At 36.4% G+C, this 16,688-nt stretch overlaps 1 protein-coding gene across 9 annotated transcripts in view; it reads left to right on the forward strand.

Annotated features, from left to right (window-relative positions):
• The window catches only part of UBR5 (ubiquitin protein ligase E3 component n-recognin 5), a 91,437-nt gene extending 76,186 nt beyond the window's left edge, over positions 1-15,251 (forward strand). For 8 of the 9 annotated variants that reach the window (XM_054815121.1, XM_054815122.1, XM_054815127.1 and 5 more), the window contains 20 exons: positions 679-890; positions 1,285-1,515; positions 3,340-3,413; positions 4,045-4,217; positions 4,317-4,430; positions 4,977-5,197; positions 5,408-5,528; positions 5,631-5,729; positions 6,008-6,251; positions 6,835-6,946; positions 7,433-7,577; positions 7,872-8,002; positions 8,247-8,307; positions 8,630-8,805; positions 9,210-9,294; positions 10,654-10,809; positions 11,204-11,317; positions 12,689-12,833; positions 13,428-13,513; positions 14,627-15,251. In XM_054815121.1, coding sequence (XP_054671096.1) covers positions 679-890; positions 1,285-1,515; positions 3,340-3,413; positions 4,045-4,217; positions 4,317-4,430; positions 4,977-5,197; positions 5,408-5,528; positions 5,631-5,729; positions 6,008-6,251; positions 6,835-6,946; positions 7,433-7,577; positions 7,872-8,002; positions 8,247-8,307; positions 8,630-8,805; positions 9,210-9,294; positions 10,654-10,809; positions 11,204-11,317; positions 12,689-12,833; positions 13,428-13,513; positions 14,627-14,839 — 2,913 coding nt within the window. In that variant the 3' untranslated portion in view covers positions 14,840-15,251. The remainder of the gene's footprint in view (positions 1-678; positions 891-1,284; positions 1,516-3,339; positions 3,414-4,044; positions 4,218-4,316; positions 4,431-4,976; positions 5,198-5,407; positions 5,529-5,630; positions 5,730-6,007; positions 6,252-6,834; positions 6,947-7,432; positions 7,578-7,871; positions 8,003-8,246; positions 8,308-8,629; positions 8,806-9,209; positions 9,295-10,653; positions 10,810-11,203; positions 11,318-12,688; positions 12,834-13,427; positions 13,514-14,626) is intronic. The other variant, XM_054815123.1, reaches the window with a different exon arrangement.
• The last annotated feature ends 1,437 nt before the right edge of the window (positions 15,252-16,688 follow it).

Genomic DNA, 16,688 nt, shown 5'->3' on the forward strand with positions numbered 1-16,688 from the left:
TTAGTGGATACAAGAACATTTGAATTGTGAAGGATGTTTTTGAAGACTAGAATGTAGAGGAATGAGGAAAGCAGACCGATGCTGGATACCAAAAAAACCCCCCAACTGGTCAATGGAGTTAGCAAATGGCAAGAAAGCAGGCTCCAGAGCCGGTATCGGGAACAGGTGAGGAAAAGACTGGACCAGGAGGAGAGGTTTGCATGCAGACATAGTTCTCTGTGCAGGTCTTAACTTTGTCATCTTCACTGAATAAGTTACAAGGGGTGAAGAATGGTGAAAGATCTGGCTGGTGAATGCCATAGCAGGATGAGGGCTGTTAAAGCTACTAGAAAGTCAGGAATTGCACCAAAATCCCCAAGATGTGTGTACCTGGGAGATGCTGGGTGGTCATAAGGTGAGGAGTAGAAGAGATGCCCAAAAGGGAGAGAGGGACAGTGAGAATGCTTTACAGACGCTAAGGTATTAAGTAATGAGAGCTGCGTACCACTACTAGTAAATCAGTAGTCTCGATAGAGCTTTCAGAAACCGTTCGTTGCTTATTCCTGAATGGGGTTTTACAGCCACTTTGTAGGGAATCAGGTGTTACTGTAGAAGCCATGGTGGAGGCTTATGTTGAGATTGCATTCTCATCATCTAGTTCTATTGTTTGCAAAACTCATTAAATCTCATTTTGTATAGAATTATGTAGAAGAAAAGCTTATTCCTACTTGGAATTGGATGGTTAGTATCATGGACTCTACTGAAGCTCAGCTGCGTTATGGTTCTGCATTGGCATCTGCTGGTGATCCTGGGCATCCAAATCATCCTCTCCACGCTTCTCAGAACTCAGCCAGAAGGGAAAGGATGACAGCCCGTGAGGAAGCCAGCTTAAGAACACTAGAGGGAAGAAGGTATGAAAATAGTTTGATTACTGCATGTGATATGAATTACGAGTTTTACAGTCAAATCTTGTTCACTGATGTTTTAGGAATCTAATTTTGTAATGCAGCAGTGTAGTTACTCTTCTGATTAAATTTGGCTTCCTGTGTTGTTGCTACTATTTGCTTTATTCTGACGTACTAGATTCATTTCAAGTACTAACTGTTTATAATACTATAATAATAAGTACCTGAGCCGCTTATAGTAAAGCATAAAACTACGATTGTTACTCTTATTATCACACTGGTTTTGTGGGTTTTTTAATTGATTTTTACATATTTCAAATATAGAGAGAGACTAATATGCAAAGGATGCATTCTACTGTGATGCCTAATCTTTCTGTATTTGATCCTTTTCTTTCACTAGACGTGCTACTTTACTCAGTGCCCGTCAGGGAATGATGTCAGCACGTGGTGATTTTCTCAACTACGCACTGTCTTTGATGCGTTCTCACAATGATGAGCACTCAGATGTTCTTCCTGTTTTAGATGTCTGTTCACTAAAGCACGTAGCATACGTTTTTCAAGCCCTTATTTATTGGATTAAAGCAATGAATCAACAGACAACATTGGATACTCCTCAGCTGGAACGGAAAAGGTATCAAGGCTGACTCGTAGAAACAAAAACTTTTGCAAAAGTGGCATGTGCCCCTTTTGTTTCAGTCATCAGCATTGCTACTCAGCAACTCGTATAAATATATACATATATCTATATATCTATGTGTGTAGTAACATGCATATTATAAAAAGAATATATATAATGGTATATGACGTATGTATGTCTGATTGATAAGCCTATTGCAGTATGCTGTTCAAATCTTTTTATGCTGATTGCTGTAAAAGGTTTTCTTACCACTGAAGCTTTGATTTTTAACTCCATGGCAGTGCCTCTAAAAGATGTACTTAAGACAATTTCTGAAAAACGCAATCTGCTCCTCACATTTAACATGACAACAACTTATTTAGAATTCTATGAAAGTCTGGTATGATGGGCTCAGTAGTTCTGTTCTCCATTTGGTTCTGGATAGTTGAGACTTACCTGATGATTTAAAACACAGTATGGAAATCAGTAGCTGAAAATGTCCTTAAGTTGAAAATCTCTGCTACTTCAACTAGAGCATTTTACGAGTTGCATTTATTACTTATTTTTAAATGTCATAAGATTATTTTTTAAAAAATAATGTTATTTGATTTGAAATGGCAACTAATGATCATAGAAATGTCCATATGTTGGTAGTCTATACCATCTGTAGCCATTTCTTACTAAGTTTTGAGGTAATGTACCTGAACAGTCCTACTCAACAGTTAAATAAATGCAAGTCTTTATCCCTTCCTGCCCCTAATTTTCAGTATTGCAGGTCAAACTTAACTTTTCCTTTTCTCTACAAATTTAGTAACTGTAAAATATGAGGTATCGATATTTTCGATATATGTTAGACTGCTACTTTAGTTCTGATTTTATGTTCAGTATATATTGGTAAGGTAAGGCTTGTTATGACCTTAAAATATATACCAGAGGATGTTGTTGTCAACAGTAGTTTCCTCATAAGTAGGGATGATTTAGTACACTAACTGATTGAGTTTTTGTGCTGGCTGACTTGAGTAGTTGGAGCTGTGGCTCTAAGCCTTTTCCAGGCAATAACATACTTCTAGTATCTGCTCTGTCCCCAAAAAGTCACATGTAGAAATCTGTCAAATAACTGTTCATCAAAGAATTGCAACATTCCCATGAAATGCTTATAAAACTATGAAGGCCTTGACCTTCTAAATTAAAGGCGAGTCATTCAAATTCAGTCAGTTGCTTCTGTTAGATGACATTTTAGTAGCCTGTATGAAACAAAATTTTATCGGTCTTCATCTAGTTTCAGAACTTATTTCATAATGCACAAACTGCCAGAAATTAATACTAATCAAAGTGCTTGATCCTTTCTATAATACAGTGAAATCCATTTCTTTAATGTGCAGCTTTTGCAGACTTACCTTCTGAAATGTGACCAGTGACATTACTTTTATAGGACTAAGTCTATTCTACATGAGTAAATTTTAGAATACTATTCACTTACATGTTTCTTCCACTAATGCCAGGTTCCTAGGTTGTTTATATTGACATAGGCTTTAAAAACAAGCACACCTGCCACTGTCTGAAGCTGTAACTTTTTAGATCAAATTTGGTAGGTGGTCAAACGGCTCTAAGTGTAACTGTGCAAGTAATGTAGTGAGTGAGTATGCAATGAGAAGTACTCTGCAGTGCTTTGATTTTAGAGTGACTTCATTCTTGTTACGTATGTGTAGCTCTCAAGTACCCTTACTGATTATACTCTTGCTTTTATTGATTGGTACAGATGTAAATGTTTTGCCTAATGTTTTCTTCAAGAAGATTGACTCTTCTTTTTCTTTTTTCCCTTTTTTTTTTAATAAAAAGAACTCGGGAACTTTTGGAACTGGGTCTTGACAATGAAGATTCAGAACATGAAAATGATGATGACACCAATCAAAGTTAGTATACAGAAACACTTCTATAGTATGCCAAAATGCGACACTTTCTTAGTGTTTTTTTTCCCCTTTAGCTAGCTGAGACTTTGAATAAATTTTGCTACTTGCATATATTACATTAAAGCAATGAAAAAATGTCATTTTAAAGTTGGGGTTTAGTAAGATTTTCTTACTATTGTTACTTTACCAAATTTCTTATGCCATTGCCTGTTCTCATTTTGGGGTCCTCTTTTTATCTCCTTTCTCTCTAAACTGCAGAATTTGTTCCCCTACTTATGATTCTACACCATGGCAGAATTTAAAACTTGATTCAGAGTTAAACTGATTTCTTTGATCTGGTGAAACTGCTGCTGAAAATGGTAGAATGTATACTCTATAATGAGTACATACAGCGTAGGAGTGCATGTTCAGTAAAGTTAGTTACAGTAAAAAAAGAATAAAAGTGATGACTAAGCAACTTAAAAATACGGGATTTGTGGAAGCATCCTGAGGAAGTGTTAAATTTGCAGAGATGGATTTGCATCCCTGCCTCTCCAGTCAGTTAGCTAAGAGAGAAGCATATTAATTTTTGGTATTTTAAATCCTTTGCTTTAATAACTGTGAAAACTGAATTGAAACCTTCTCTGATATTTAGGTGCTACGCTCAACGACAAAGATGATGACTCCCTCCCAGCAGAGACTGGCCAAAACCATCCATTTTTCAGACGATCAGACTCTATGACATTCCTGGGCTGCATTCCACCCAATCCTTTTGAGGTTCCTCTGGCAGAGGCCATCCCCCTGGCAGACCAACCCCATCTATTACAGGTGACATCAGAGATGGTGTTCTGGAAGCAAACTGCAGTTTGTTTTTTCATTTCTAACTGAAGTATATTATTTACCCAGAATGCTTTTGTTCTTTTTCAGCCAAATGCTCGCAAAGAGGATCTGTTTGGCCGACCAAGTCAGGGGCTGTATTCGTCTTCTGCCAACAGTGGGAAATGCTTGATGGAAGTTACAGTGGATAGAAACTGCCTTGAGGTAGATTTAAAGGTTTTATTATTTTAAATAATAGGGTAATTTAAGCTAGTACCTTCATTCCTTAAAAAGAGACTTCAGTTTCAGAGAGATTTTTAAGTAGCTTTCAGAATGATAATTTAAAAGCCCATAAGTGTGAAAACTCGTACTTTTTATGAAAAGTATGCTTAAATTTTTTTAAATGTAGGAACTTTTACGATTGCTGATTTATAGCAGATTTCAGGCAATATTTTTAAAGGCTGCAGTACGATCTTGAGTTAATTTTGAAACAATTATATAATTATTTGTGATAAAAAGAATTAAATCTCCCTATAGCCCAGTAGATTTGGCTTGCGTACAGACTGAGCATTAAATGGCAAGCATATGAAATACAAATGTAAAGTGGGAAAATGGTTTTTCGTATTTGTTGAAATGATTGAGGTTATTGTGTTTTAACAAGTCAATTACAGCGCTCACTTTTGCGTGGTTTAAAAATTACATATGTATGCCCTGAAAAAGTCTTCCAGACTGCTTTGAAAGTGCAGTTAAATTTTACTTCTGCTTCTTTAGGTTCTTCCAACTAAAATGTCTTATGCAGCCAACTTAAAAAATGTTATGAGCATGCAGAATCGGCAAAAGAAAGAAGCGGAGGAACAAAACGTGCCTACGGAAGAATCTGAGAGTTCAAAGCCAGGGCCTTCAGCTCACGATCTTGCAGCACAACTGAAAAGCAGCCTGTTGGCAGAGATAGGATTGACAGAAAGTGAAGGACCACCTCTCACGTCTTTCAGGTAGCTTGAGTTAAAAATTACTGAATGAAATATAACTGAACTGATAAAAGGATATATGGGACTCAGAAAAGTCTTTTTAAATTAAAATGGGTAGCTTACTTTAAAGAACTTATTTGAAGGCAGAGGCAAAGAAAAAGCAGCAGTGCACAAAATGTGTCTGAAATTTAACTTGGTTTTGCTTGTCTGTCACTTTTCCCCTTCTTCTGTCAGGCCACAGTGTAGCTTCATGGGCATGGTTATATCTCATGACATGTTGCTGGGACGCTGGCGCCTTTCTTTAGAGTTGTTTGGTAGAGTATTCATGGAAGATGTTGGAGCAGAGCCTGGATCGGTATGTATTTCCCAGTGTAAGGACAGTTCCTCTTACAACTAAATTGTGAACGTCCCTCATTCTGATTTTTGGGATTTGTTTTTTTCTTTTTTTTATTTTAAGATCTTGACTGAATTAGGTGGCTTTGAAGTAAAGGAATCAAAATTCCGCAGGGAGATGGAAAAACTTAGAAACCAGCAATCCAGGGACTTAACGTTGGAGGTAAAAAATGTTAGTTTATCTTCTGAATTTGTTTTCGTTAAAAGTTCAATTATCGCACATTGCAGTAACTTGATAGGGGAAGCTGTATTTCAGTGTCTGTTAGCAGGTGTCTTAAACCTTACTGTGTGAGCTGTGTTGCAATTACTCCATAGTTTTTTCACAGTCTACTTGGTATTTTCTGAGTCTATGCAGAAGTGTCCGGAAACTTCTTTTGAAGCTGAAATTCTCTCAGTATGATGATTGGTAAAGGAAAGAAAACTTGTTTGTGTTTTTACTAGGTTGATCGAGACAGAGATCTTCTAATTCAGCAGACCATGAGGCAGCTCAACAATCATTTTGGTCGCAGATGTGCTACCACTCCGATGGCTGTACACAGAGTAAAAGTTACTTTTAAGGATGAGCCAGGAGAAGGCAGCGGTGTAGCACGAAGCTTTTATACTGCCATTGCACAGGCTTTTCTGTCAAACGAGAAACTGCCAAATCTAGATTGTATTCAGAATGCCAACAAGGGTACCCATACAAGTAAGTGATGCACAGCAGTTAATCTACAGGTAACGTTCATAAAAGTCTTGGATGCTTTTTTACATTGAAATACTTGGCATTATCTCAGAGATTTCTCTCATTAGCTCAACACGGGAACTATGAAAATTGTGCATGTTACTTCTCTGAGGCAAGGAAATGCCTGTTTTTCTGCTTTCAGAAACAGGAAGCTCTTATTTTTCTTGAAACAAGAGTCCGCGTTAGATGTTCTCAGCTTTTTTGAGCATCTTTCTGTCCAGTAGGTAATAATTGTCAAGATTTTAGCTAGTAAGAGTGCATACATTTTAATATGACCACTCCATCCAGCTTGTCACAAATACGTTTTAATGTTTTTGGAAGTACTTATAAACTCTTGAAATATTTTTGCATTTCTAAGTTGGTACAAATGCTTCAGGTTCCTTTAGTAAGTTTGGCTGACCCCATATCACTATTTTAGGTGAAGTGGTTCTGTCTCATTGATGTCTTTCAAGCTATCTTCCAAAACTCTGTCTTCCTTACACTGAAACTTAGGTAGGAGAGAGAAATATAAAGATGTTTAAGTTTATGAGGTTTTTTCCCTCTTCAGGTCTGATGCAGAGGTTGCGAAATAGGGGGGAGAGAGATCGGGAAAGGGAGCGAGAGAGAGAAATGCGGAGAAGTAGTGGCTTACGAGCTGGTTCTCGGAGAGACAGGGATAGGTAAGTGATATATTTTTAATTTGTTGGAGATATTTTGTCAAATAGAATAATTGCCTTGGTTATCTTCAGGAGAGATACTTTTACTTCCTCAAAGGTGTCTGTCTTTTCAGGAGCAATTTACAGGTTAATTTCTTGAAATTATACTTACTTTAGCACTGATAAATTATGTCTCAACCATATGCCGTAAATCTCTCCTGCTAAAACAATAATAAAAATTTGTGTAGTAGAATAAAATTGTGAGGTGGTTTAGAAACAACACTGCTGTTGGTGGCATGTCTGCTGTATCCAAAATACTAGTAGTATTAAAATCTCTGGTTCATTTCGATTCTCTATTTCTGAATTGTTCTCTCCAAGCAGCTATGAGCAACACTACTATTCCAGCATAAAAGCTAATGCTATTTTGAGTCTGTGTGCAAATTATATTGTTCCAGAGGATTATTGCATATTTCCTCTGAAATGAGTACAAACTGCTCTAATTTTCTTAAGGGACTTTAGAAGACAACTTTCCATTGACACACGGCCTTTTAGACCAGCATCGGAAGGAAATCCTAGCGATGACCCTGACCCTCTTCCAGCACACAGACAAGCCCTTGGAGAAAGGCTGTACCCTCGAGTGCAAGCAATGCAGCCAGTAAGACTTACCTGTCTAACACACGTAATGATACATTGTTCTTGTCATCTTTTAATTTAAACAATAATTTCCCTGTCCATTATTGTTCAACGTAACTGAAAATATTTGAACATGTAGGGGTCTTCTTATATTCTTTGGCATTTTCTTAACATTTTGTTGCTGTAATTTGTCATTTAGTTTAGGAGGTATCTTGAGATGCATTCTATGTTTAAAATACTAAAATTTTCATAAAAACATATTTGAAAATGAGAGAACTGGAGGAGAAGAGTAAGATATGTCATTCCTTATCCCCAGGCATTTGCAAGTAAAATCACGGGAATGTTGTTGGAATTGTCCCCTGCTCAGCTGCTTCTATTACTAGCTAGTGAAGATTCCCTTAGAGCAAGAGTTGACGAAGCAATGGAACTCATTATTGCACATGGCAGGTAAAGTATCAAGGATTTAGATAAGAAATGAAAACTGATTTTGTGGCCAAAGCACTTGTACTGTGCTACATCTAACTCTGATACATGCAACTTATTCCTTGTTTTGTTCTACATATTTTTCTTTCGACGAGTGACTTGATTTTGGTTTAATCTAATCTATCTGGTTTCAGAATATGACAAGTCTTGTGACGTTAAATCTGAAATTAATTTTTTTTTCTTTTTTCTTTTTTTTTTACCTGTCAAGGGAGAATGGTGCTGACAGTATATTGGATCTTGGATTGCTAGACTCATCAGATAAAGTGCAGGTAATGAACTGTTGCACAAATTAAATTTACTTAAGATCTAGTTGTATCAGTTAATTTTAAAAACTTAAGCAACTCAAGGCTTCCTTTATCATGCAAGACAAAGTCTGTTTAATTATCTTGTGGAGTTAGCTTTTTTCTTTTTTTTCTTTTGAAAAGATTAAGCAGTAATTACTCAAAAGTATGAAGTGTTACCATTAGGAAATTCATGGAACAACTTAACCAATGGAACTTAATTCTTTTGGGTCTAGTAGCAAAGAGTTTGTTGATGTGTGTCAGTAACTAGAAGTAAGTTTGTTAATTGCTATTCTGACTTTCAAAACAGGAAAATAGAAAGCGACATGGTTCCAGCCGCAGTGTAGTAGATATGGAATTAGATGATACAGATGATGGGGATGATAATGCACCGCTTTTCTACCAACCTGGAAAACGAGGTTTTTATACACCAAGACCTGGTAAAAACACAGAAGCAAGGCTGAACTGTTTCAGGAACATTGGCAGGTACGCTACTATTAACTTTCTAGTCTGAAAAAACGTAGATGACAAATACAAAATACCAGGGAGAGTACCAGTGATCCAAGCTGCAAAACCTTTATTACTTTTATGCTCTGTATTTCTCACCTGGAGCTAAATAGTGGGGAATTTGCACACATCAACTTGAGGTTTCTTTTCCTGTTAAATTTTTGGTTTTATCTTTTTTTTTTTTTTTTTTTACAATCTGGAAGTTTTATACTGCAGGAAATATTTTTTTGAAATTATATACATCCATGATTTTCTTTTGGGGATTAATAGGGCTGGAAAGCTAGCTGCAGCTTGATTCTTAGAATATTTTGACTTTTTTAATGTGAGTTTCCCGAAGGATCTCCAATGTAATTTCTGTCGTAACCCCAAACATTTATTTGCAGAATCCTAGGATTGTGCTTGTTGCAGAATGAACTATGTCCCATCACGTTAAATAGACACGTAATCAAAGTTCTTCTTGGAAGAAAGGTAAGTTGAACATAGAAATTTGAATTTCCTTTAATTACATAAAATCTCGTCTTTAAAAACTGGGGGGTTTTTTTCCCCCCTAATGTGAATGTGTTGACTAGCAGAGTTGATGTTAGAACTGTAAGAATACCTTTAAATTTAATTTGAGAAGCATTAATTTTTTAATTTCCTAGATTTTGAACTGAGTAGATGTACTAGAAGTCAGGTATTTGACTAAGATGGAATGATTTGTTATAGATTGGCTTTTGATTCTCTTCAGAAACAGCTTACTGTTTCCCCTTTTTCTCTTCCTGAGACTGAAGGCTTGAAGAGATAGTGTTGGACAGTACTAAGTAATAGCATCTCAGCTTTACGATATTTGCAAGAACTCATGGAGTTGAATTGTACTTAAAGTTTTGTCTCGGGTGTAGGTATGATTTAATTACCTAAACTTTTGGCAAATACGCTTCCCTACGCCAGTAAACACTAGTTACATACTGCACATTTCATGCATTAGTCAATAGCATTGTAAGTTCTGTCTGATGCAACAGAACTCAAACCAAGGTTTGTTACTGCTGGTCTTTCCTTGAAAACAACATTGATCACATAATCAGTTCTCCCACATACATATGATCTTTAATGAAAAAAGGTTAATGGCAGAAACAGATGCCTCCATATATCCCCTGATATCTTCTGAGAGAGATTTCCTTCTCATTCTTTTCTTCAGGTTTTTCTTCTTGAATATGTATTCCTTCCAGTTAAATGTTGGATACATTAAAGAATATTTTAGTTAGGTTTAGTTTAGTTAGTAGATGACTTTTTCTCTCCAGGCTGATAAAGAACAAAGAAGGAAGGAGCTATAGAAAACAGCAAGAAGTAGACATTGATATTTGAATTGTTGGAAACGGGTATGCAGCTAGTGGGCCATCAGTCATTTAAATGTGTGTATATAGCAGCAGTATGTGTGTGTTTAAGCAGAGGGGAACTTTTGGCACTTTGGAGCACTGATGCAAATTGTTTCCAACTTCAATCAACCTACATCAAATCTCTATTGATCTGGGTGTTGGGTAGAAGAATTTGTTTTTAAAAAAAAAAAAAAACCCTATAGATTTTCTTCATAACCTCTATGCCCTCAACAGCAGGAGAGACTTTACAGGTCTATCTTTATGTTCTGCTAATGCACTTCAGTTGAGTATTCTAATGTACTTTCAAAAGCAGGCTGAAAATAGGAGTTTGACTGCCAGTATTTCCAAGTGTTTGTATGCTTCGTTATATGGGTTACGCACCACTGTACGCTAGCACATAGATTAGCCACAGATCACATAATTTTGAATAGATTCTTAAACAACAGGTATGTTTCAAACATTATCTTTTTTATAGGTGAACTGGCACGACTTTGCTTTTTTTGATCCGGTTATGTATGAAAGCCTTCGGCAACTTATCCTCGCTTCCCAGAGTACAGACGCTGACGCAGTGTTTGCAGCGATGGACTTGGCCTTTGCAATAGACCTGTGTAAGGAGGAGGGTGGTGGGCAGGTAAGCACAGCTAAACCTCTGTCTCTGTAGGTTCAGAATTTAACAGCTTATGCATGTTGTAGTGTACACATAATCCATGCTATTCTCTGGTGGCAGAGATGTTTTACCCTTCCTAGATTCAAATACAGAGTTTTCTGTCCTTAGACATTGAAGCGTGGGTTTTTTCCTTGAAGGTGGTGATGTAGAGCCTACCGTAAAGCCTGGATAGCATAGTCAATCCTAGGGAATCTCTAAAGCTAACCTGTAGTAGTAAATTTTGCTTGTTTTTAGAGGCATATTAAGCCATAAATCACTGTTCAGCATACTGTAGCTGTTGCAATAATCTCATTGCCTTTTTCCTTTTTTTTTTTTTGTTTGTTTTGTTTTTTAAATGGTCCTTGTTACTTTGCCATAGGTTGAACTTATTTCCAATGGTGTAAATATACCAGTCACTCCTCAGAATGTATATGAGTATGTTCGGAAATATGCAGAACACCGAATGTTGGTAGTAGCAGAACAGCCTCTACATGTAAGTCTTTGGTGGAATGTTTTGGGTTTTTTAAAAAATAAAAATCTGTAAGATTTAAGTCAGTTAATTCTTTTCCTCATTATGGTATTGCTAATCAGGTTTCTTCTGAAGCCTTGACAGCTTGATTAAAAATATTTAATCTACTAATTTTTTTGTAATTGTTTATGCAGTACTGTGAAGAGTGAGTACTTTGAGCAATTTCTCTTTTTTTATAGAATGAAAGATAAATTCTTTTATAAACTTAATCTCATTGGTTAAGCATATATGTTTGCTTCTTGAGCTCAAATGGCATGTATCCTCTTGGAATTTTTGCTTTGTATTTAGCAGCTACTTTGTACTAAGAATCTGTCATCTTTGATTTGTTTAGCCTTACTAACAAAGATTAAAAAGAAATTTCAAAATGTTTACATAAATCACCTTGAACTTCTGACTTGATTGTGTCCTTGTTTCAAAAAGGAAATATCAGTTAAGAAACATAAAACTTTGTTCTTATTTTACTCGCCTTGCAAGAAACCTAACAATTGACTATAAAATGATATTAAAAATAATTTGTTTTTTGAAGCCCTTCTTAAATAAAAGTTATGGAGTAAAATATTTTTGTAAAAAGTTAATGAAGGTTCTGTACTCAGAACCACTTACTCTCTGTCATATGATACTATGTCTAAACTTGGTCACTTCTGCTGACTGTGGTTTCCTGCTGCACTTCTGAGATACGCTAGCAGGCTGCTAGATTGCCTCGCTGCAGTTTAGGTCCAAAATTCTCACCGAAAGAGCATGTTCCCAGAATTTAAGCTACTTGGTCTCCATGTCTGTGTATATTAATAGTTTGACTCTTGTTTATTGTAAGAGTTGAAAGCCATAACATTTGTATTCATTTTGGAATTTACTAAAACAAGTGTATTCATATTCTTCCATTTTCAAAATGGAATTTCCAGTCTTTTCATGATATTACTTATTTATATAAAATATGTGTGTGTGTATAAGGTTTTTAAAGCAGGGTTGGCATGTGACTCTGAGGAAGCAAAGTAAAAGTAACATGCAAGATGCATTTTTTGTAATTCTCATCAGATTCAGTGTAGCTTAGCAAAATACCTGAACTTTTTAGCGTTAGTGCATTTGCTTTTGGTGAAATACTAGTTCAAAACATTACCACTTTCTTTTGCAATAGTGGGTAGGGTTTAACAGATTGGTGCAGTTCTTTGTTTCAGAAAATTTACATCTCGGATGGTAGAGTTTTGAAAGAAAAGAACAGCTAGGAGAATAATGCATTTTGAGCTAACCGGGGTTTCACATGGAACTTTTCAGTAATGTATTTGAAGTCAGTCTGACAGTGATCTGGCTGTAATGTGAATCTTGTGGTTTTTACTTAAGGCAATGAGGAAGGGTCTCCTGGATGTACTTCCAAAGAATTCATTAGAAGATTTGACAGCAGAAGATTTTAGACTTTTGGTAAATGGCTGTGGTGAAGTAAATGTGCAGATGCTAATCAGCTTTACCTCTTTCAACGATGAGTCAGGTATGAAATAACTTATTCAGAAACAGAGTTGCAGGGATAACCTAACACTGTTCTGTGTGGAGTAGAGTTACCAGCATTAAGCTTAAACTACCTCTTTAAATATGACATCAGTTCATAAGTCACTTAAAAGTCTGAATAAAATTACTGCTGTGTTTTTTACATACCTTTGAAAAATTTTACCTTCAACTGGTGTGGGCGAAAGCACATTTTCCGACTTTGTTGTCACTTGATGTTAAATTCAAGCATTGTATTATTGGTAATACATCTTTCCTTCTGAAAGTTCTGACCTAACTTTTGAACTACAAATGTGATGGATGCAGTCTGATATTTCTTACATAATTTTTAAACTATGTTTACTGTTGTTAGGCTTTTTGGGAGGGAGGGAGTAGGAGTTGTGCTGAGGTATGTCAGAGTTAGCCTTTACATTCAAAAGTATATGTATTAGTTTTTAAAGTAGTAGTTTGTCTCCGATATCAGTACTTTATGAATGAGATTGTAGCTGAGATCTAACTTGCAGTACACGTAAACCAGATCTCTTCATATTTATTGTCCAGAGTACCAGCTGAATTATACATCTTATTTTATTTCACACAGGAGAAAATGCTGAGAAGCTTTTGCAGTTCAAGCGTTGGTTTTGGTCCATAGTTGAGAAGATGAGTATGACAGAAAGACAAGATCTAGTAAGTTGTCTGTTCCCCATGGAAATGTGCAGAAGAACTGGAATCACTTTTGGCATCATTACTGTTTTTAACTGTGTTTACCTGCAGAGATTTTGTATGTGAAGAGTTCAGTTGGCAGAGCAGGGTAGTAGGGATTGATTAGTCTCTTAGTTCTGGAAACATCAGGTGTGAATCCTAGACCTTCTTGCAACTGAAAGTAACTGTGGTGTATCCATATTCACAGGTCTCTTAATGGAAGCACAGTTAGAGTCTCTGCCCAGTTGTTCTTAAGCTGAGTAACTGTGGTTAGTAACTGTGTTGTGGGCTAGTAGGGTTTTGAGGTTGTATTCTCTTCCTGGATCAGCTACTCTCCCGACTTCTGTGTATCCTGAGGGAGACACCTGTGTCCTCTCTGTAAGATGTCAGTAATGATACTATCTCCTTCTCAAAGCCTTTAGGAATAGCTGATGAGAACCATGACAGAACAGGATACTGTTCAGAGGGTTTCATTTTGGAAAACTTGCCTTTTAATTGTATTCATTGTATGCTTCTTAAAATACTTGGTTTCAACTCCCTGCTGCTTAAGGTACTATCTTTCCTTTACAGTTTGCTAAAAGAAAACAATGACTAATCTGAAAAGCTGAAAATCTAGAGCACATTTGTTAAGGAGTATCTGTGGTTACACTTCGGTAGTGAGTCTGCTCTGCAAGTCAGTATTTCACACTTGAGACAATAACCCAAATATTTTCTGTTGCTGCCTTTTGTCTGTAGAAGTACTATATTCTGTAGTCACTAACTGGTTTGTAAGAGATTTCTTTGCATTTTGTATTGATGGCAGTCACCATCTTCCTGGATGGATTTGGGGACCTTTCATTTACTGAGGATCTGTTGATACAGGATCATTTTGAGTGGTACTTTTATCAGTTTTAACAGAAGTATAGAATATAATGAGCAGTAGAGGAAAGGAAACAAAGGAAGCTACTGCACAAGCATGTAGCATGACCACTGAGTTTCTTTGGCATATTGAACAGAATGTACTATGACCAAACTTGCCCTGACTGTGCAGTTCCTCTGTAGGCAATGTGAATTTTGGCCTTGTACAGCGAAATTTTAAACGCTGTCTTCTTTTTTCAGGTTTACTTTTGGACATCAAGTCCATCATTGCCTGCCAGTGAGGAGGGATTCCAGCCTATGCCGTCAATCACAATAAGACCACCAGATGACCAACATCTTCCTACAGCAAACACTTGCATTTCTCGCCTTTATGTCCCACTCTATTCCTCTAAGCAGATTTTGAAACAGAAATTGTTACTCGCCATTAAGACCAAGAATTTTGGTTTTGTGTAGAGTATAAAAAGTGTGTATTGCTGTGTAATATTACTAGCTAAGTTTTGTAGATTTTTCCATTTGTCTATAAAAGTTTATGAAAGTTAATGCTGTCATACCCCTGGTGGTACTTTAAAGATTTAAATGCAAACATTCCTGTACTAAATTTGTAACGTAAAGGCCTAAGGAGCACTGGCAATATCTGATTGCAACAGTTTGCTAGTCAATAACTCCTTTGCCTAACCCCAGCCAAAGATGACAGCAGAACAATATAATTTACACTGTGATTTATCTTTTTGCTGAGGGAAAATATGTAAAATGTTCTGAAAATTCACTGCTGCCTTTGTGGAAAGTGTTTCAGCAAAGGTTCTTGTATAGAGGGAGTAGGGAATTTCAAAATAAAAAATTAAGTATGTTCTGTGTTTTATTTTAACTTTTTTTATGGTGTTTAATTTGTGGTTGGCTGCAGTTGTGTATCATGTATATTGAACTTGTAAAAAGTTCCTGACAGCTCAGATCCCGGAGTTGGGATCGTTCACTTATGAAACCACTTTCATTGCAATTTTTGTCCTGATTGCATTGAACTCTGGCGCGTCAGATACCATCACTAATATTTTGCATGTAATCTGTACCCTTAGTGTTTTTGGGTTTGGGTTTTTTTGTACATATGATGAGGCCAATGCACAGTATTTCATAGTTCACAATCAACATTTTTGTATCCCTGTTTCAGTGAACAGACAGTCAGGAGATTGTTCCACTACCAGTTCTAACCCAACACTTGTACTACGTTATCTAACTATGTAAACTCAGCCTGGGCACTTTCTGGTAACTGTAAAATGTTTATAAGATCATGATTATTGAAGATACATTTTGGAAAACTTTAATGTTCATGAGCAGCTTAACTTCTTTTGTATCTAGCCTTTTTTTAAGTATCTTGTTACAGTTTTTTAATAAAGAAATTACAGACAAAATACAAAGTCATACTGAAGAAACAATAGTTTTTATTTATTTAGCCATTTATACTTTAGCTAACAGCATACACTAAACACAGTTGTTCATTAAAAATCTGAATTTTGGAACTGAAAAATTGACCTGCAGAAGACATTCAGCCCACATTTTACAGTTAGCAGAGAATCCTGAATGAAACGGGCCAGGCAACCCCTTCTTTTCCCAGAATTGGTTTGAAGGGAAAGTGGCTTGTTCTGAAAAATCTCAAGGTAATTAGGTTAGACTAAAATTCTCAAACTGCACTGTAGTGGGTTCTACTGTATGTTCACTTTTGAAGTGATTGGTTGCTTTGGGAAGGGCAGTCTTTGACCATAACCTAGGACTTGTTTTCCCTAATGCTTGAGAGATTTTTGAGAGCTAGGAAGTGCTTAATAAAGGAAGGAGCTACTTTTTCTGTGTCAAAACAAATTTCTGAAAGCTTAGCAGACTGAAGTATTGAAGGTTAAGAGCTTTTGTGGTGGTGATGTTCTCCCTCTTTCTTGCTTTTCCAACCCCATGAGTCCATGTTAGTGATACTTTTTTTTTTTTCTTCCTTTGTTTGGGAAGAGCTAAACTAACGTTCCATCAAAATCCAAGTGGAATTCACCTATGCCAGAACTTCACTGGGTTTTCCATTCTGTCAGCTAGTTGAGGATGACCAGAAGTTATCTACAGCTTTTTTCAAAAAAAGCCTCTGCTTTCGTCATTTACTTAGTTGCTAGAGGTATGGAGGACAGTTGAGATCAGAATTTCTGATCACCAGTTGCCAAATTGATGTTTTCTAAATAAGGCTGACTATTTCAGGCTTGTGTAGTTAAACTGCAGATGAATCAAGTAAACAGATGTAGAATTACTTCTGCATGTACTGATACTTCCTGAATCA

The sequence above is a fragment of the Grus americana genome, chromosome 2, assembly GCF_028858705.1.
Source record: "Grus americana isolate bGruAme1 chromosome 2, bGruAme1.mat, whole genome shotgun sequence".
Taxonomy (NCBI): Eukaryota; Metazoa; Chordata; class Aves; order Gruiformes; family Gruidae; genus Grus; species Grus americana.